General features: G+C 41.7%; 2 protein-coding genes across 2 annotated transcripts; both read left to right on the forward strand.

Moving 5' to 3' along the window:
* The first annotated feature begins 4,454 nt into the window (after window positions 1-4,454).
* On the forward strand, window positions 4,455-11,561 carry plpp5 (phospholipid phosphatase 5). Its single transcript, XM_079269647.1, has 8 exons — window positions 4,455-4,586; window positions 5,550-5,690; window positions 5,810-5,918; window positions 6,153-6,243; window positions 6,343-6,406; window positions 6,510-6,634; window positions 6,917-7,087; window positions 8,493-11,561. Exons 2-8 carry the CDS (start codon window positions 5,620-5,622, stop codon window positions 8,660-8,662), a joined length of 801 nt encoding a protein of 266 aa, XP_079125773.1. The 5' UTR covers window positions 4,455-4,586; window positions 5,550-5,619; the 3' UTR covers window positions 8,663-11,561.
* Window positions 11,562-12,438: 877 nt separating this feature from the next.
* Window positions 12,439-17,204, forward strand: cdc45 (CDC45 cell division cycle 45 homolog). Its single transcript, XM_079269747.1, has 18 exons — window positions 12,439-12,595; window positions 12,738-12,797; window positions 13,236-13,328; window positions 13,442-13,579; window positions 13,753-13,902; window positions 13,989-14,047; window positions 14,136-14,184; window positions 14,372-14,433; window positions 14,532-14,582; window positions 14,693-14,812; window positions 14,919-15,050; window positions 15,141-15,239; window positions 15,344-15,505; window positions 15,627-15,765; window positions 15,853-15,936; window positions 16,060-16,178; window positions 16,518-16,594; window positions 16,940-17,204. Exons 1-18 carry the CDS (start codon window positions 12,545-12,547, stop codon window positions 17,002-17,004), a joined length of 1,710 nt encoding a protein of 569 aa, XP_079125873.1. The 5' UTR covers window positions 12,439-12,544; the 3' UTR covers window positions 17,005-17,204.
* The last annotated feature ends 4,475 nt before the right edge of the window (window positions 17,205-21,679 follow it).

A 21,679-nucleotide genomic window follows, 5' to 3' on the forward strand; every position in this document is an offset into this window, starting at 1 on the left:
GCCTTCCTCCTCCTCTTCCTCCACAGCCAATCATCACTCAAGACGTGATCGTATTTCTCTCGTCTTCTAAAAAGGGGAGGGGGGGGGGTGGCCGATTTTTGTGCAATTCTTTTCAGGACCACACTACATTCCAACCTTCCTTAGACATGGTTTTTAATATACTTCTTGGGTATAGATGAATATAAGTATATACAGTATCTATGTTTGTTAATGTTTACAGACAGATTCTCTCACTTCATCTCAGTGAGTGGTGTATTACGTTTGTTTGTTTCGGTGTTAAGCATTGCGCAGACCTCCTTGTGAACATAGTCCTATTAAGGTGAAATATAATGGTATATAGCGTAATGGTATGACATTACAGAAGTACTTGTGATTTTTCATATTGCCAGTTTCACTCGCCATTGTGTACATGAATTGGCTCATGGTATTGTAAAGTACGTGAAGATCGGGAGGGGCGGCGCCTCGCCTCTCTGGTCGTTCCTGGAAGAAGGAAACGCTTTCCCTTTTTATTTGTTTTGTTCTGTTCCCACATTTCCTCCAATTGCAATTGCTGTTATTTGTATAGTAGACAGAGGGGCTCAGCTTGTGATCGCTGGTGCTGTCTTAAAGTATTGTTGATCAGCCTTAAGTTTGATTCTGGCTGTAGTGACTACTGCCCAGACGCAGTCCGTTTCAGTAACGTCGTGTACTGTGACCGCTTTCTTTGGTTTTTTTGTTTCGCCAAACATTTCCTGAAAAGCACTTTTACACGGCTTGTCGCTCCACACTTTAGCTAGATCATACATATACAGAAATGTGTATGAAAAGAACATAAGACAAGTGTTTCGAAATGGATACCTCTTCTTGTAGTAACGTCTGAATTATAACTGTGTTGAAACTCTTATTTTTTTTTCTCGAGAGAGTTGCTGGGCCTGTTTTTCTTTTCTTCTCTTTTTGTTTTTTTAAGGAAAGTGGCCTCAGCGCTGCTGCTTTCTTTTGGCACAAGTAGGAGTGACTGCCAGCCCGGCTTCGTACAGAAAAGGTCTGCAGCGTCCTCGAGACGCACTTCTTCCTTTCCCACCCGGAGAACATCCTCATGGCTGGGCTTTGTGTAAAGACGTAGTGGTTATAACAACAGTCCAGTATGATGTACAAATACAAACTTCTGTACAGTGTTTTTAATCGCTCATCCGTCAAATCCAAATTCTTGTGTATTTATCGCACCACATTTTATACCAATTTCTTTTTCAAACACCAGTGCAGTAATGTGTCTCTCCTCCTCCACCACGGTCTAAGTGAAATAGAAATTTTAAAAAAGAAAACACGGGGAGTTTTACACAATATATCTGTATTTAGTCATTGCATACGTTTTAGTTTATTCTCACATTGGGTGTAATGATTCCACACTTTTGGTGACAGCCGCTGCTCATCGACCTGTATCGTGACTCACTGTAATTGGTGTTTTAAAGCAGTGTGAAGCAGTTCAATATAGGAATGTAAAGTTTCAGTTTCACAGCAGTTTTTGTGCTTTTTTTTTTTTTTTTTTTCTCAAGCCTGGACTCAAGGAAGTTTATCTGTAAACGTGTCTCAGACATTTGCTTGTGATTCAACCCCGGTTACCTGAAAGTATGTTTGTGTCTTTAATTATTATTATTTTCATTTTTTTTTAAAGCCTGTTGTCGTCGGCCTTTCGAGTCGAGCTACAGGGTAAAACTGCCAATTTTTCCAAATCATTTCAGAACATTTAGGCTCTCATCGAACGCAGCGAGCACATTCAGTCAGTCTCCAGTTTATTTGGAACTATGAGCTAAAACTAATGCAGTCTGACACAACGGTCCTGCAGTAAATCCTCACTCGTGAAGGTTATGATGTTCAGGTTGCTGAAACTTTTCTGTAGAGGTTCATGAAGGAGGATTCATTGACTGTTGTGTTAGTCTGCATTAGTTTTAGCTCATTGTACCTGATAAACTGAGAAAAGGGACGAAATAAATGAGGGGGGCGGGGGCATTGTATGCAGAAAAGTCTTCTGGGGCCACACTGCGCATGCATCGTTCTGCACATTGAAGTAAAGTAACAATAAGCAAAACAGTTACACATGCATAGATAACAGAGGCACTTCATCTTGTACGTCAATGTCTGTATTTCAGAGGGTTTCAGGAGTCATTTGTGCACGCTCTTCTGCATTCAACAGCTGTTCTTCTTTCCTCATTCTTTCATGACCGACCCTTTAGGAAGCTGCTTCTTTTTGTTTTCCTGAAAAAAAGAAAAGGACTCTACTCGATGATTTCTTGCTGCTGTCTGATTTGCCAAACTCTTCTCATTCAGAGACAAACTTTTTGTTCAGTACTAATAATTAGGTGTTCGGTATCGGGAAGGGGCATCTTTAAGTCACTTTTACAACAAGCTACAAATGGTCCGCGTGTGTAAACTTGAATTTTCTTCATTTTTATTATTTATTTATTGTTTTTTTTACACGTCTGATTATTCGGCCGCAGGCTTTCTTGACTCTTGTGTTTTGCGGCTTCAGATAAAATGTCTGAGTTATTGAACTGGTCCTAAAGCCTTTTCTTTCTGTCAAGGTGCCTGTTCAGCAGAAGTGCATGCTTCCAACATCAGACACTGGTTTAATCCACTTCAGTTGGAGAGTCAATTTTTTCTTGCACAGAGTTTGTGTGACAGCCTTTATTTTACTATTTTTTTTTTTTACACCCGCAGATCGCATGATCATTGTTGATCCCTCCTGCCCTTCCCAGCTGATCCAGCAGTAGTATTACAGCGTCAATCGTTTCATTCTCTTAACATGCTTCCTGTCTGTATGTTTTATGTTGGTTTCTTCTCATCGTAGTGCCCATTTGTTATTAAAGAGATGGCATGTTTGCTCTCATTTAAGTGACCCTTAAATACACCCGAGGAGGATTTTTTTTTTTGTTTTGTTTTAAGTGTCCAGGATTATTATAATTTTTTTATGTACACTTAAATTTAGGATGGAACCCCCCCTCCTTGTATGTTTCAGTTCAGTGTGACGTCTTTTGTTTGTGCAATGTGGCCGACTGGCTCCTTTAATTGACATGCTGTCCGAGCAGAAATAGTGTTTGAAAACATGAATAAATAATTCACCTTCATAAGCACTCAAATCTTTTTACTTGTAGTAACATTACTTACAGTAACTCTAACTGGGGTCATATCTATCTCTCTTGGTGTTGCTTTGATTAAAACGTGGATGAACACAAAATACCATGTTGGTTACTGTTCGACCTGTGTTACTGCATACTGCATATTGTCGAAGAACTTGTAAATACCGTAGTTTGCATTGAATTTGCATAGAATCATGTTACTGTGGCGTGCTCTCTTTTTTTTTGCCTGTACAATTCTGCTTCTAAATGTGTGTGACTGTTGAGACGACACTCTTTTTGTACATGACTGTCTTTTTATTTGAGAATATTGATTCTGTCCTTTTTCATTCTAAAGTTGAGTTTGAAGAGTTCAGACATGCCTGAAGTTTAACTTTAATAAAGCTGTACTCTGTCTCAGTGAAACGCTCTCGCTGTATGGGGTTTATTTTAACACATTCAGTCAACTACTTCAAAATAATATTCATATGTGATGAAAAATTAACACGTTAGGAGACATTTAAATAATGTTGATTCCAAGCATACTAGAGATAATGCAATTCATCATGTTAATGGTTAGGTGTTTACCAAAATAAAAGTACTGCCGATAGTAAAAAGTGATGCCGATAATAAACGATCTGGTACTGCATGTGATTTAAAACACAACTCATTCGACTTTTTTTTTAATGGGAAAATGAAATTCATTCATTCTAGATTGCTTTAAGTGGACGTGGCTTTTTGCATCCACATGTCAAGACAGATACGATTACGTACATGACCATTTCCGGTTTATACAAAACTAAAGACCTCCCACATTTTCCAGTTTTGTACTGGTCAAATGCATGTTTTTAGTTTTGTTCGTCATTTAGATAAACTCCAGAGTTTACGGAATAAAAAAGTGACTTACAACCCCTGTGGTCACACAGCAAGCTCATTTAATCCATAGGGCCTGTCTAATGCAATTATTATTACACATATCCTGATTCTTACAATTGTGCATGCTATGTAATCAAATTGATTATGCCAAATAATAACTGATGAATACTATTGAGTAATAATGTAAATGTGAGTTATACCGAATATCCAGTCGCATTTTATCTGTAACGTGATTCAAACTCTGAATGATATGTTTAGAAATAAAATGTAATACCAGTAAAAAACTGAATTTATATGTTCAGTTTAATCTACCGACTATAACAGTGTGGTACGGTCGAGATAACCAGAACAAGCGAGAAAGTGGATCTTGAATTGAGGTTATTTTCTCACATTACATTACATTTCTACGTTTTAAATACATACTTTTACTTTGAAAATACCAAACCAGAAGTAGCTCAGACGCAGCCGTTAGCTTCACGCGGGGCTCATCTCCTTCGTGTCATCCCTGTTTCCCCTCAAGTCCTCAAATGTGAGACTCTGACCGTCGGCAGAAACAGAGGGTGTGGAGGCCCGCTTCACGTTAACATGAGCATGAAGAGGTAAAATAACCAGCCGTTAAAGGTTAGTAACGGAGCTGGAATCTCCTGTTTATCAACGCGAAAATGGGCCAGATGTCTTGTTTGACAGATGTTGCTAGCTTAGCTTAGTCTGCTAACATCTCGTTTCTACAACACAGGGACCTAATGTTAGCTTGTTAGCCTTGTCCTGTGTGTTGCCCGAAGCCGTGCATTTAATATTTTTGTCATAAAAATCAGACTTAATGTTTTTACTCAATTCAACAACAGCTTTTAAATCTGTCCATCACCTAGAGGAGGAGGTCGCTGGTGCAGCATGTTGGCCTTTTTATAGCAGCTTTTAGACAGACAGCAGGTGCTACACAGAGGCAAAGCTTCAAGATACTCAACATATCTTCACCAGATACACTCAGAGTAGAAGTAGTGGAGACACTTTATAGAAAGGAGAATATTTCCTCATTTGTTCCGTTTTGGGTTGTTTATTTTCCTTCATTTGTTGAGACAATAAGGGACAAGGGTCAGTAACGACTGCTGATGTGGATGTTTGGAGGTCATGGAGAAAGTCTGTGGGGTTTGAAATCTAGGGAGGCACTGATGTGTTTCATAAGACCACAAGGATATTATCCCCTTGTTTTACACTGACACTTGTCTGAATGGTCAAATTCAGAAGCATCACTTTTTCTTTACAGACTATGGTTAAAGGGGGAATAATAACTTGTTCCTGGTTTATATAAATAGCACATCCTAACAAAAATAACATGAGTGTCAGGAAGATGTCGGGTGACTTTACTCTCTGCTTTCTTACACCATCCGAAAAAAAAGATCGGCACAAATACAGAAAAAACCTGTATGGGCGACCTTTTTAAAGCCACGTTTCTTTTCCTTTCCTTCAGGATTATAGAGCACAGTTATTTGTTCTGTTTAACTGATGTATGTAGTAATTTGATTTACTGTAACAAGCTAATTAACGGCATAAACTTAACCTCATATCTTCATTGTTTTTTACTAGTCCCAGTTAAGTTAAATGGAAGTGGAGTGACGATGTTTGCTGTTGACTGAAGTCCACTCCAAGAAACAAAATGAAGAGGAGGCTGCTTCGCGGCTTCCTGTCGGAAGTTTCCATCCGGCTGGCGCTGTTGCTCGTGTTCCTGTAAGTAATACATCCGATCATTTGCACCCCTGCGTTATGGTTCTGTTATTTAAGAAGGCGGGCATTGTATTTAATGACGCGAGAAAATAAAACACAGTCCTCTTTTTATGTTGTTGCAGTGTGACGGAGCAGCTTTCTCCTTTCTACCGGGAGATCCAGCCAGAGGAGATGTGGTTGTATAAGTTCCATCGTGTGGAGAGAGACCACGTGCCCACCACTCTTATGTTTGTGAGTAATACGCCTGAGTTCAAATGAATCCCTCGGTTCAGTTTGTTCCACTAGTATTTCATCCCTGACAACAACGGGTGTATGTGAACTCACTTCCTTCCTACTGTGTTTAACATTGATCATGGGACAAACACGGGCAAGAAGAAGCAACCAAGTAAAACCTTTTGTCATTAATATGTACACCTGCTTACAGACCGACATTAAGTGATCACCCTCTCCTCTTGTTTTGTTCAGAGTGTGGCGGTTTTCACCCCGCTTATTGTCATCCTGATCTTCACCTTCCTGAAGACGACGGCGCGAGGAGATCTGAGGGAGGCCTCGCTGGGTGAGACAGCTGCATACAGACGTCATCAAAAAGAAATGTCAACATTGGTTTGTATTTTGTCATTTCGATGATTCCGTTCCGTCTCCCTTTGTCACCCAGCTGTGACTTTGACTCTGGTGCTGAACGGAGTCTTCACCAACGTCATCAAACTCGTTGTTGGCAGGTAAACAAAGACAAACGTGGTCAGTGATACGGAAACCCAGTGTCATACTGGATAAATTGTCTAAATCTGGCCTCTTTGTGTTTGTCCCCTACCCCCCAATCAGGCCACGGCCCGACTTCTTCTATCGCTGTTTCCCAGACGGTCAGATGAACCTGGAGTTGCGCTGCAGCGGTGACCCAGATGTTGTCGTGGAGGGCAGGAAGAGCTTTCCCAGCGGGCACTCTTCCTGTAAGGGCCTTTTTATGCTCGATAATGCCTCAGACTGTAGCTGTTACACTTTCATCGGCAGGCAACGAGGAAAGCACAAAGTGGGAAGGACAGTGGTTCATGTATATAAGTGTATTTTAGCCTCCAGGCTCTTATCTTGTTACATGAGCATGAGAGAATCCCAAACTCCATCTGTAATCCTCCTCTTTTTACTTGTTTTCTCTTTGTGTTCTCCCTGATTCTGTATAAAATAACGTCCCCCGGCTCTGATCGTCCCTTTTGTTCCTTTCTCCTCGGCCCCAGTTGCCTTTGCAGGTTTGGGTTTCACGGCGCTGTATGTCGCGGGAAAGCTGCGCTGCTTCAGCACAGCGGGCCAAGGCAGAGCGTGGCGGCTGTGTGCCTTCCTCACGCCTCTACTCATCGCTACAGTGATCGCCCTCTCCAGGACCTGCGACTACAAACACCACTGGCAAGGTCAGAGTCACAGAGAATGTCAATCATATAAAAACAACAAAAAACAATTGGTGACCAGTAGAGGAAGATGATTCAAAGGGAAACCAGTGAAAGAGCATGTGAGAAGAATGGGAACACAATTTACTGGGGGCGATTGCTGGGATCATTTTAATGAGAGTTGTTATTTCCTTTAATCGACTTCCACCAGCCTGTATAGCAGTATTTACCTCATCCACGCTGGTGACCTTCTTTTGCGTGTACATTTTTTTTGCCACATGAAGATGGTCGTGTTCATAATTCTGCTAACAAACTCTGATGGGCTTGTCTCTGGACTCTGGTAACCGCTCTCAGTTCAAATGCAACGCCTCATTATGGTTACAAACCTCTTCATTTGACCTTTGTGGCATTGAACATAAGATTTACATTGAGTTATTATTATTAATATTAATATTATTATCATTCTTTCCTTTACTTTAATGCAGCAATTATTTTGTAACGATACATATCCATCGACTAAAATGCTGGATATTTTATGCAGTTAAATCTTCTGATTTGTTTCATTTAAATCTTTTTAATATAAATTCATTCCAGATGGTAAAACTCTTGAACTTTGATACTTTTTAAAGGAATTTCAGAGTAAAAGACTTCCTTCAAATCTACCTTGATGCATTCAGTTCTGTCCATATTGTAAGGACACTTTGAACAGGAAACCAGTGTTTACCCTTCTATCTGTAAAATATTAACTCAACCAGGAAGGAATAAAAGTCAAATGTCCACATTGTTCTTAGATTTATTGCACTAGTACCCTCCTGCCATGTATTCACACGACCTCTCTCCCGTATAAAACACTCGGTGCCCCTTCAGTCACTGAGCTCTGCGTCCTCGCTGCTGCTCACAGACCTAACCTCCCCAGCCTCCTCTTGTATCAGCATTTAGTTTACACGTGAATATGTAATATTTTGAATGCGTGTTCATGCTCATTACATGTTGTGTATCTCAGGGTTTGTGAGCTCAGGGAAAGTCTGTGGCAGGCTCAGATTTGAACTTGTCCCCCTGAGTCCAATGTATATCTCACACTATGTCCGTCTGTTGTTTTATCCCGATATTGTAACTCGCACTATGTTATGTCTTAGATTCAGTTCTTTTAATTTGACTTTATACATATTTAATGAGTATTGAGATCAATGATTTACGTTTCCAACGACAAATGCTTCTCTATAATTGTTGTGCGTATGACAACAACTAAATATAGCTTGTGTTAAGTAAACTGAATCTGATAACCTCAAACATCTCTCTGAGGGTTGATATTCTCCCAAAACGTTAGCTAAAAAAAAAAGAAATATATATATATATATATAGAACTATTTGTGTGAAGCTGTGGGAGGAAACTCCTCACACACGTGTGTCCTCTCTCTCCTCCGTGCAGACGTGTTGGTGGGTTCTCTGCTGGGCCTCCTCTTCGCCTGGTTGTGTTACCGTCAGCACTACCCTCCTCTTCGGGACGCCGACTGCCACAGACCGCTGCGTCACAGAGAGACTGTTCCCGCCGCTCAGGAGCGCAAGCTGGCCAACTCCAACTACATCCTGCCCCTTTAGAGCAGCCGCAACCGTTACTGGTATCATTCACACCGGGTTACCTGGTAATCCTTATCGTTACATCCTATCACTCCGCGGCCGGCCAGTTCACCAATATCTATCGTTTGTCATCCGTCATTCTAAGTGTATCGTGGGGATGTATGAAACACTTGAGAGTTGCTGTAAAAAAACACCCCCAGTTTAACAATTCCATAAACAACGGACGTCATATTCCATATAAAAGTTGTTAGCATTGGAGGGCCTGGTGAATACCATGACGTTTTATTATGTTTCATAAGGCCCAGCCCTACACACACACACACACACACACGCACACGCACACACACACGCTCTGCACTAATAGTCAACTGCCCATCAAACAGCGGCTTTCTCGCGTAAAGGACACTTATCTGGTGATTGTTTTGTAAAGTTTGCAGCTTTTTTCAACAAGCAGGTTGAAGGAAAGTCTTCAGTGTTTGACGTCGGTGCGCTGATGTTGGTTCCAGACCTTTCGGGGGAAACAATATATGGAGAAGAGAATCAGAGCTCAACCTGTTGCCGAAAAACGATTTGGCGATTAATCGATAATGCTTTTGCTAATTGATCCATCTTTTATGTTCTTCTATTCTTTTTATTTATCGACCAATGACGCCAAGCACTCGGGGGTTACAGCTTCTCAAATGTAATAATTTGTGCTGCTTTTTTATTGTTGGGGATTTAATAATCAAGGGTTGGACTGTTGGTAAGACAAAACTAACAATTTGGAGCTTTGAAAAATTTTAACGGACTAAATAATTAAGTAATCAATGAATTTAAGACATAATTGAGATATTGGATAACGAAAATAATTGTGATTTTAGTCTAAGCTTAAAAAGATCCACTTGTTAATGACTGAGAGCTTCTCCAAGTCTTCTTCAGCAGATGGAGCTGGTTCAGGTGGGATCACGAGACCTGAATGTGAAACTTTGTGTAATTTTAAATCATGACTTGTACTTTCATATCTTAAAAAAAAAAAAAAGCCTCCGTACTTTACTAAACCAGCTGGGCACTGTAGTTTTGAGTAAACATAATGCAACCAGGAGTAAATAGGGCATTTGTTGGGGACTATTTTCAGCTACGGAGTAATTTACATTAACAATGGAGGTCTACGGCACCAATGAATAAGACATGTCAGACTTTATTCGAAAGATCAATTCATTGTTGGTTTGTTTTTTGACAAAAATACTTCATATCACCAGAATGTTTGGTGAAATCTACATACACGGTACGTATCAACATAAGGCCGGCGCCGCTCTGACAGCACCTCGATGTGTTGAGCAGGTTTATCAAAACCATGCGGTGAGCTTCATATCTTCATATCTGCACATCGCTCTACTGTCTCCATCTGCAGGGCTTTCAATCTGTCGTCCTATATTATATTCTGAATGTTTCCATGCACAGATTGTTTGATTAATATCTGGACAGGGTTCACATGCTCAGCCCTCAGTATATCGCGCCGATGTAGCAGCTCCATTCATCTCCCCTCACGGTTTCTGCGTTGCTTTGCTGCACTTTCGTTGTGACAAACGAGAACAATGATCCCACCTTTGCTCTGACTGGACAGCACGTCTGCTACCATCATACCATCAGCCAATATGACTGGAAGGGGGGGGGGGGGGGGATCTTTCTGATGAACCTGAGTGAGGTCAGACTGGAACCTCTCCAGGTGATGGTGCTAGCCTCTCAGTGCTCCTGCTGGTCAGGTTTTATATCCTGTTCATTTTATTGGCTGGTAAAGTTTCCTGGTAGTTTTCATCAACTTTCATTTAAAGCAGTGAACGCTTAACTGTGATTCAGTTCAGATTTTATGTTAACTTTCTTTTTATGGTCTTTCTGTTTAATTTTTTTTTCTTCCAGATTTTTCTTTCTGTTGTGTTTGTTCGGTGGGTGTTCAATTGGAAAAGAAAACATCAACATGTCCCGCAGACATGACTGTTTTTGCCAGGTCTGAGCACTTGTGCTCGTAGCTGTGAGTCGGGCTGAGATCAGCTGATCACAGTGGTTTCAGACCAAACAGATGACCGTGTGCCTTTGTTTACTACATGACTTTGTGAAGGAATGAAGTGTGGACTGCATGTTACGGTGTAAGCTCTCTGTCGCGTTGCGGACACAACTTTTGTTTTTAATCTTTACATCTTTTTTTTTTTCTTTTTCTTTTCAGCTGGGAAGATACGACATGATGTTTAAATGTGGCATGCTGCCTTTCTTTACCTCAGAAAAAAACCTGTACTTTCCATAAATGTTGGCGTCGATGGAGTCAAATGTGAAGATTTAAAGAGTGTAAAAAAATCAAACATTTTTACAAACTGAGACAACTAATATCTGAATTGAGTTGCTCGATTTTACTGATATTTATGACATGGTGTACAGGTCTAAGTGTATTTAGTCTTGGGGCATGTGGGAGTTTACTTGAATTTTGAATATGTCTTTGTTTATATTAAATGTGGTCATGTTATTTAATGAAAAAATGAATCATATTCGTGGGCACTTGGCTTTCTAGAGGGCTCTTTCAGACAAATTCCATTTGAAAAATCCTGCATGTTTTACAGCTCAATAGCAACATATTTTCTTCATTACCTTCTTCCAATTCCCCACATTTCCATCTGTTTCTATTGATTTGATGTGATTTTCAGTTCATGAATACTGCATCGGGTTGTTAATTATGTCTGGACTCCTTCAGCGCTTCTGTTCGTGACGAGGGATGCTGCTAAAACTCCCCCGTTTGCTTCATTTACAACACGCTCGTCATGATTTGTCTTGGCTTGTAGCACCATATAGCAGCCGCTCGTGCTGAAACCGTATCCTGATTGTACATGTTGTGATGCTTTTAATGACTCTTTTGGTGACACTAAACGATGTTTCTAAATAATCTTGCAATACACACTGTCTTTTGCGTATTTTTTCAGAAATGTGTGATGATTACAGGCACCTGTTTAGACACTACGAAATTTACTGTGGCAACTTTTTAATGTCATGTTTGTAAGCAGCAGCAGCAATAGTTTTAACATGTAATGTGGGATTATTTCTTAGGGGAGTGGGGTTGCACTCGGGGAAGATGGAGTCCTCTGACTGTTGAGTTCCTTCAGCCCTCCCAATCAGGATTTGCTAGTCCTGGAAGAAGTCTTCCAATAGTTTAAAAAAGTAGAAATAGCAATACTACAATGTAAAAGTGCATTGAATTTTACTTAAGTTAAAGTACAAAAGTATTTGCAGCAAAATAGTATTTGAGTACTAAAAGTACTCATGTAGGATGGCCCATTTCAGAATCAATTAAATTACTTGATTATAATTGATTATGCATTCATATGTTCTTCACTTTATTGATGCAGCTGGTAAAGGTGGAGACAATTGTAGTTACTTTATATACTGATGTGTAGCTTACCCCATAATACTATGGCATAATTATAAGTTGATCTATGTTTTTGTGTTAATAATGTATTATACAAAGTCAAACTAAAGCTGTCGGATACATGTAGTGGAGTAAAAAGTACAATGTTTGAGCAGTATATAAAGTAGCACCACATTTGAAATACTTGAGTAAAGTACAAGATCCGGGAATACTGTCGCGGGAATCCGTACAAACTGCAGTCTGGTTTCTTTGACAGGTTTCTCGGTTTCTCCTCTTTGTTGACTTCATTCGGTGGGCGCGGGCTTGAACATATGACGTATGTTACTTTCCTCTCAGTGATTGGTTGGAATCTGACCTGGATGTGACGTGCAGATTTGGCGCCACATTTCCAACAAGGAACAGCAAAGAAAGCTCCGTGTCTGACAGCAACCCGAAAACATCCCGCTGTTCATGCCGGTTTAGCGGTATTTTACCCGGTCTGTCCTCATCTTAAAAACTTTTTTAAGCTTTTGAAAATGTTTATCACGGACATAAGGAAGGAATTTTATGAAGTTGTTGCCAACCAGGTGAGTTGTGAAGGGCAACTGACTGAAACTTGAAACATGAAGTATTGTTTGCGTTAACGTTACTCAGCGGACCTTTTAGTCAGTTTGAGACGCAACGTATTTATATTATATCGTTTACCTTTCACTAAACGTTTGCTTTCAGAGAGTCGCACTCCTGGTGGCGTCAGACATCGACGCTCTCTGCGCCTGTAAGATACTACAGGTAAGCTAACGTGCTAACCGTTAGCAAACATTAGCTCCTGCTACCTCTGTTCAGACTGATAACAACATTACTGTTATCCCCTGAATTAAATATATCATGTATCCTGCTGTATGAGTGACCACCGGTTGAGCATTTCGTTTTACTTTATCAACAAGTAACGTCAGTAGTGTTTGCTATTCTGTAGATTGTATCCCTTCATACATTTAGATTAAATTAGTTATTTGTGACACTTTAGCAGCACTTCCTCATATAATCTAGCGTTATGTTGTTTACAATTGCTGCACCTTTGATTGGTTAAATTTAAACTATGGATGTTTCTGAGACCAAAGCAATGGCCGCACACATTAAATGTTGGTTTAGAAAAAAAGTTTATACTCTGTGCTGATATGAATTCGTAAATTAAAGACTGAATGTTGCTGAATGTTGTCTCTTCATCAGGGGCTATTCCACTGTGACCAGGTCCAGTACACACTGGTGCCAGTTACAGGCTGGCAGGACCTCAGCACGGCCTTCCTCGAACACAAAGAGCAGGTGAGCGTATGTGTGCTTAAATAACAGAAGGATGAGCAAGGAAGAACCAAGGCTTTCCCACACTGTCACTTTAAACTGTTAAGTGTATAATCTTGGTGTTTGGTGTGTTGTAGTTCCGCTATTTTGTTCTCATCAACTGCGGGGCGAACGTTGACCTTCTGGAGATGCTGCAGCCGGATGATGACTCAGTCTTCTTCATCTGTGACACTCACCGGCCTGTAGATGTGGTCAATGTCTACAATGACTCCCAGGTGATGCATAATGATCAATTCAGCTCAAACAGCTGTTTGTCTTTATTAGCTTCTGCAGTGGCAAAGCACGTCCTCCATGTTATCTCTTGGAAGCGATACAACAAAGGAAGGAAATCGTGCTCCCATGCTTCATGCTTTACTCTTGTGGAAAACTCTCGTCATCTCATCCGCAGATCAAGCTGCTAATCAAACAGGACGATGATCTCGGCGTTCCTCCGTACGACGACATCTTTCGAGATGAAGATGACGAGGAAGGAGGAGACTCTGGAAATGAGAGTGCCGAAGGCTCTGAGCCGTCTGGGAAACGGCGGAGATTTGATGAAGTGCGTATTTTGAATACGTCGCCGACATAAATCAGAAGGGTGTTGACGTGGCTCTGATGGTTGTGTGACTGCGTTTGTCGTTGCAGGGGGCAGTTGAGAGGAGAATCGACAGGCAGCGAGCGAAGAGGGAGTGGGAGGCACGGAGGTGAAGTGTTTTTAAAGAGATTGAGTGGTGTTTGTCTTATAGTCGTTACAATTTGTGAATTGACACTAATGTTTCACTCATTTCTCAGGCGGGAAATCTTGTTTGACTATGAGCAGTATGAATATCACGGGACCTCTGTGAGTAGACAGACACTTTTTAAAATGTACTTTTTCATCCTTTTAGAATTCTGGAAATCTTTTTAAATATCTCCGTACACAGAGAGTTCATTATGCTCAGCTGTATGTTGACTTATGGTTTACATATCCTGTTATTATACCCTGAATACTGATGTTTTAATCGTGGGTTTCATGTGTCTTATGTCAGGCTGCGCTGATGTTTTTTGAGTTGGCGTGGGTTTTGACCAAAGACACCAAGGACATGCTCTGGTAAGCTATGTCATTTTATTTTAAATGTAATAGAAATTGTGAAAGCGCACTGGCCAGACTTAGAGGTGGACTATCTTGTTTTTTTTTTGTCTTTGCAGGTGGGCCGTCATTGGCCTGACGGACCAGTGGGTTCATGATAAAATCACACAGTAAGAATATCTTCAATATTTCAAAACATCAATCGATTTTCCTTAGAATTTAATCACACGATGCATTTGCTTAATGTGAATTATTCTTGTCCGCCTGGTTCCTTTTCTAGTATGAAGTATGTAACTGACATCGCCACCATGCAGCGTCACGTTTCCCGACACAACCACCGGAACGAGGACGAGGAGAACTCGCTCTCCATCGACTGTATGAGGATCTCCTTTGAATACGAGTATCCTTAATTAACCCGACATGTTGTCGGTGTGGATCTTTTATATTGTTTACCCTTTTTACGGTCAAGTGTCATTGTCATAGTTTTCCTTAACGCTCTTCTTCAGCCTCCGTCTCGCCCTCTACCAGCACTGGTCCCTGTATGAGAGTATCTGTAATTCCTGCTACACGTCGTGCAACTTCAAGCTGTGGACGTTAAATGGCCAAAAGAAGCTCCAGGAGTTCCTAGCTGAGATGGGGTGAAGGGCCACTGCTTGGACGTCAGTACTTTTGTTTGTGAAGTAGAGCTGCCTCGCTTGTTTTAATGGCTGACATTTGCTTTTCAACAGGCTGCCTCTGAAGCAAGTGAGGCAGAAGTTCAACTCCATGGACATGTCGATCAAAGGGAACCTGAGGGATGTCATTGAGGAGTCTTCCAATAAATATGGGTATGAATCCAGAGATTACCTGAAGACTCTCTGAAGCATTTATTGACCGGCAGCCTGAAATTATTCGTCTTTTTTTTATTTTATTTTTTATCCCCCTCCATCAGCATGAAGGACATCCGCATCCAGACATTTGGCGTTCACTTTGGCTTCAAGAACCGCTTCCTGGCCAGTGACATGGTGCATGCGACTGCTGCCTTGCTGGAGAGCACTGAGAAAGATGAGAGCGCCAGCGACAACTTCATCAAGGCTCTGGACTCTCTTTCCAGGTTTGTGGCCGCGTTTTGATAAAGACGACCAGAACGAGTGGTTTAAAGCTGTAAAAGTGTCTAAATCTTCATAACCCGATTTTATATAAGAAGGGAAAAGAACTGTTGGTGTGTCTCTTAGGGGCAACCTCGACCGTCTACACTCGGGCATTGACCTGGCTAAGAAGAAGCTGATGGCCATCCAGCAGACAGTCGCCAGCTGCATCTGCACCAACCTCATCGTGTCGCAGGGACCCTTCCTCTACTGCTACCTCATGGAGGTACGAGTGTCCGAATGATGCGTCTGTAACGGCAGATCCGTGCTGCTCGGCTCAACACTTTTCCTCCTGCTGCTCTTTCACGTGTAGGGAACACCGGACGTGAAGCTCTTCTCTAAGCCCATGGCCTTGACTCTGCTCTGCAAGTACCTCCTGAAGGCTTTTGTCCATTCCGTGAGTAGCTTACTGTCGTCTGCTGCATTGCACTGTGAAGGAAGAAGCTTTTATTCGCTCTGGAAAAAACGCTCTGCTGTTAGCCTCACTCGTTGTGTTTTTTGTTTTTTGTGTGTGGCCTAGACGAGGAATAAGCGCTGCAAACTGCTTCCTCTCATCATGGCGGCTCCCAAGGACGTGGAGAAGGGCTCCGTCATTGTTGTGGGAATCCCGCCAGAGTCTGAGACATCTGACAAGAAGAAGTAAGACCTCACATTTTCTTTTTTAAATATGTGGGATATGAGCAGAGCAAGGAATGTTCTTAATAAATAATATCTGTCATCATCATTCATTTTTTGTGTAAAATATAACTCCGGAATCTGAGATTACTGAACAGTAAAATATTACATATCTGGTATAGTTTTTGCTATTCTGTTCCCGCTATGTAATGTGATGCTTTGGAGATAAAATTAATACTTTTCTCTCGCAACTTTTGGTGATTTATTCTTCACAGAATCATGTAATCGACTCACTTTGTGTTGCGTGTGGCTGAAATGCCTCATTCCCTCAACCCTCCACCTTGTTTCCCTGTACTCTAACAGTTTCTTCGGTCGAGCGTTTGAGAAAGCCGCAGAGAGCACCAGCTCCAGAACTCTTCACGACAACTTCGACACCTCAAGTAAGACTGACATCTACTTTTCTCATGTGTTGTGTCCTGGTCCTCATTAAAGTCCTTACGAGTGGGGAGTTGTCTGTCTCTTCATCAGACACTAGGGGGCAGCCTCGTCTTCATTTCAAGCAGAGTTTCTCAGCGCTCATATCACAAAGGGGATTTTTGTGATGTGCATCAGTTGAGGTTGTAACGTTAATGTAACTTCACACATGCAGGATAAGATTTGTTGAGTATTTCGACTCCTTCCTGTCGGAGTCGTTTATCCCAAACTACCTTTTGGCTGCTGTTAGATGTGAACGCTTGTTTCCTTCAGCATTCGTTCATTCTTACCCGTGTTTTGTTTCTCTGCAGTAATTGAACTGAAGACGGAGGACCGGAGCAAGTTCCTGGACGCACTCATCACCCTCCTGTCGTGAGAGGGAACATGAGCCTGAGTCTAGGTTTGGGTCTTGAACAGAGTTTGTGTCGGGCATGTACGGTGCCGCCCGTAAGAGAGCTTTCTCCATGATTTCAACGTGTGTGTATATTGTACAGTCTTTGTAAATGTGTGGAAGTCTTATTTTTGCTTTTAAATTCTTGTCACGTTTGTCTTTTTATTCCCGTCTGTATGTGAGTCGCTCGTCACATTTTTACATTTTAAACATGTTTAATAAATCTTAGTTTGTTACTTGAATGTTGTTTCTTGGAGTTTTTGAGACGTGAAATGTGGAAAATCTTTTTAGATTCATATTGTTAGCAGGTGCTCTAATTATCTCTACACGCCTTTTATAGTTGTTTTGTTGCTGGCCAGTCTCTGAATGAGTGATCCCACGTTCCACATGGATGACCTGTTTTACTTCACTGAGAGGCTTGCAGTGTGAGATTTTGGACAGAAGTTACAATGTCAAATACTCCAAATCTTGTCCTTTTTGTCATTTCCTGTCTTCTATTTCGTCGCCTAAAAATGACAGCGCTAAAAGAGCAAAACTTAAATTTTGAAAGAAGGAGCTATCAGGTGACAGTTTCTCCTGCCAGTCAGTAAAACATGGCCTGGTGTGTGACTGTTAGGAACTGTCATAAAGAAGAAAAAAGATAATCATCCTGAAGAGGGTGGCAATGTATATATATGTATATTATTTTTTGATGGTCCCACTGAGCCACGTTAAGAAGCACCATTGTTGGTTTGTGTGCAAAAAGGACCTAATCTATTCGTCATGAGTGAGGTTGAACTTTCTCTCGTGTCGTGAAAACAAAGATCTGGCAGTGAGTGTCCTCTGTTGGCACTCGCAGCGTGCGGTGGCAGAGAGCGATCCAAAGTGATTACAGTCTTTTCATCTGGACCCAATCTCTTGTTTTGCTGACACGGCCTGTGTATTTCCACGAAAATTAATTGTGTGTGTGTGAAACTCTTTTAGCTTCAATGAACTTAACTTCTTCTCCTGAGCTCAATCTTCTCATGTGGGGCAAAGGTGAGGGCCGTGGGCCCTGGTGCGCGTGCGCGCTGGAGAAAGTAGGGCCGGGGGCCTCCCAGTGGTGATTTAGCCGTCGGTCCAGAGAGCGACTGGAGTGCTGGAGCCTAAGCTCGCTCTCTGTGGGGTCATTAAGATCCTTATCACTCTTGGATCAGGATGCGATGGTGACCTTACAGAGCGGAGGGTGTTGGGGCGGGGTTGTTTTACGGAAAAGTCCTGGACTGAGCGACAGTGGCGGGACTGAAACGATCCGCGTCGAGCCGAGGCAAGGGGCGGTCGAGTTAGTGTGCCTCATCATCATCATCACTTAATTGTGTATGAATGCCTGCGTCTGGTCGCTTCCTCTGAGTCAACAGTTTGAGAACTATTTACATCCATAATGATGCTGTTTACAGTCGCAGCAGCGTGATGTTATCCAGGAGAATTAATGCCCCCAACTGAAAGGAAGACCCATTTATATCATTAACGAGGGCGGAGAGGAGGGTTATTTTTAGAGACATGATTGCTGAGAAACGTGTCTGCTCATCCTCTTTATCTCTTCTATTTTTAACCTTTTTTTGTCTTTGTTTCTGCTCTGGTTGTAATTTAAACATTCTAGTTAGACAAGAGAATCCCACTGCGAGCTGTTTTGGAGCTTTTATTGCCATTTTTCAATTTTTAACATGACACTCAGCACTGCACAGTTCTAAAAAACAAATATAATAGAAACAAATAATGATATCTACTCCGGTGTTTGCAGATCATGGCAGGAAAGCAGAGTAAAGTGGGTACAAGATTACGGGATATTGATATTTGAAAGAGTTAAAGCAACTGATTGCAATAACACTTTACAAAAAAGGTTTTTCAGTATTTGTCAACTCTGTGACTTCAGGAACAACTGAGTCCAAGTTATACACAAAATAAACATGGGGCCTGTGGCATTAATACAATTTAAAGTCTTAGATAATCAGAACCTCGATTCAACATGATTTGATTGTTTTCCCCAACCCATGACCCAGTCCAAATATGTTCATGGTATCAGAGAGCAGGCGCTTCTCTCTGAGAGCCCAGCATAGTGCTAACTGCCATCGACTGGATCGAGGGAGGCCAAACTCCTGGATTAACTCTTCAAAAGAGTCCAGTAAGATCATATTATATGATCTTCATCAGCTGATGGAATCGCAATGTTGTGGATGTTAAAGTCGAGCACTTTTGAGGCTTTTGTGTTGGCTAAAACGAGGTTCAAAGTTCATGACGCTGCGGTAGAGAACAGGGTCCCTTCAGTTGGGGGTGTTCTAAGCATATAAACCAACACGGGTGAGAAATCCTTAAACAGGGGCGATGTCACATTTGCTAAAAAGTGACCACTGTGGCCATAAGTCGCAAAATACATCGTACAATTTGGCACGATGTATTCACTTTTCGCGATGAGACCACTGAAGTGTCGATCTGTGACACGTTCAAACGTATGGCAGCAGCACAAATACAGTGGAGTCTGGAGATTGTTTTCCCAAATGCAGTTTCTGAGGTCAAGAGTGAACTTTGAACCTCATGTTTTAGTTTTCCTCAGTGTTTCTACAAGTCCTCTCTTTGACTCAACGACTGCTGATTTCAATCACCTGGCCAGTGAGCACAGAGGGTCGGTCAGTGTTCCAGAGAGGAGATCCACCATGTTCTTCAGCCCATCATTCGGTCTTCTTCTCTCCTCAGCCATCAACCCCCCCCCAACCCCCCTTTTTGCACCTCTGGTGAAGTGGGGCCGCTGGCCTTTCCGCCGCTCTGCATTGGAGGAATGTGGCATGCAACAGGCCCAACACACACACACACACACACACACACACACACACACTGAGTGGAACATACTCCCCCCCGCCCCCGGCACAGGATCATACAGCCGATGTGTAGATGTGCAGAGCAGCATTTCTGAAGGCCTCCCACTCAAACGGGCGCGTTGCCTTTTGCTCCTCAGGGGTGAGCTGCTGAGTGGAGCTCTCGGGGATGTTTGTGGGAAGTAATGATGCAGTATGTTGTGGCTTATATGATTATTTTTGCAGTATTTTACCATATTATCCATATGCACTTACCAGTCCGAGCTTTGTTATTGTACGTACATGGCTAGATGCCACTTGTCATACATATTGATCTGTATGAAACCTGCATAAAAACCTGTTGCGTTTAGTTTAGGGTAAGATGAAGAGTGATTGAATGTTAATTATAATATTCTTTCACACAGGCTGCAGCAGTCTTCATATGACAACCGTTGTTATATAGTTGCAACTCAACGCAGCTTAATACTTACGATATTGTCCTTGCATAATCACAAAAATCGGACAATTCCCAGAACACAATAACTAGTGTGTTTTTATATTATAGAACATTATTATATTAAGCTTGACGATTTGCTTCGATGTTTGCCGCCATTACAACTAGTATCTTTATTGCCACTGGTGACAAAGACAGTGTCCTTTATTGAAATCCACTGTCGCTGAAGTTGAATTATTTTCACCCTGCGAGTATAAAATCTGTGGATGGTTCAGTTCGTCTCTTTGCTGGAGTTTTGTAATATGTCCTGTAAAATAAGAATCACTCCGAATTGCTCCACTTCCTTTTTTTCCTCTCTCATCCTTCTCCAACAGTCTCAACTATTTTCATCCTGCTCCTCTCGTGCGTCTCTAACAATCCCAGATTCCAGATAGGATTAGTTTTACCGGACAGCCGGAGACAAAGACAAAGACAAAGACCTACAGCTGACTGTCTGCCCGTCATGCTGTGAGAGGATGCTCACACACACGCATATGTACGCTCACACACAGGCTCAGTACATAGTAAACTACAAACATTTCTCAGAAATCCGCCACGTTTAGAACAAGTAAAAACATCCCCACTTCCGACCTGCTGCTAGCTTCATGTCAGCCTGTCGGCCCACAGAGGCCCTTAATGATCCCTAACCCCCTGTGACCTTTAACCCCTCGTGACCTCTCACAGTTGGGGTGTTGTGCCCTGAATCGCTCTCCTCTCTTCCATTGTTTCAAAGTGCTTTCATGCAAAAGAGATTAGCATTGCCTGGAAAAATCGCATGAATTTGACACTTGTTGATGTTGACGGAATTCTGTGGCTGAATCGGCTTAATTCCGACATCCACTGAAAGCTGTTGTGAAGGTGTCAATATCAATATATAATAATACCATCTGAAATACATACTTATGTCATTTATTTGTCTTTTTATTCCACTGCTCTGCCAGCTCATGATTGAGACTCTTGCAAAGCCTGTAATCTCTATGGATTTGTCTGACCCACGTAGACCTGTTTTTTTATGTTTTAGGGGGAGAGGGGATCTCTAGGAGGAGATAGCAGGACAACAGTAGATGCCACATAGAAGCCACATACATCCTCTGAAAGCTGTGAACCTTTGTTTTTTTTTACCACTTGGGAATTGATCAAAATGATCAAAGATCTCTTTATATTACCACATTAAGACACCAAGACCTCGAGGAACACCAAAGAAAAAGTCATTCTGTGATTTGGTATCAAAAACCTTTGACATTTGGAGATTTTTGCAAGAATTTCATATTTTGACAATTGAAAGGGAAAGCACTTCTTTTTTGGAAACTTTTTCTCAGAAACCCCCTCATTGTCAATGTACATAGAGAAGCAATACATC

This window comes from Melanostigma gelatinosum, assembly GCF_949748355.1.
Source record: "Melanostigma gelatinosum genome assembly, chromosome: 6".
Classification (NCBI taxonomy): Eukaryota; Metazoa; Chordata; class Actinopteri; order Perciformes; family Zoarcidae; genus Melanostigma; species Melanostigma gelatinosum.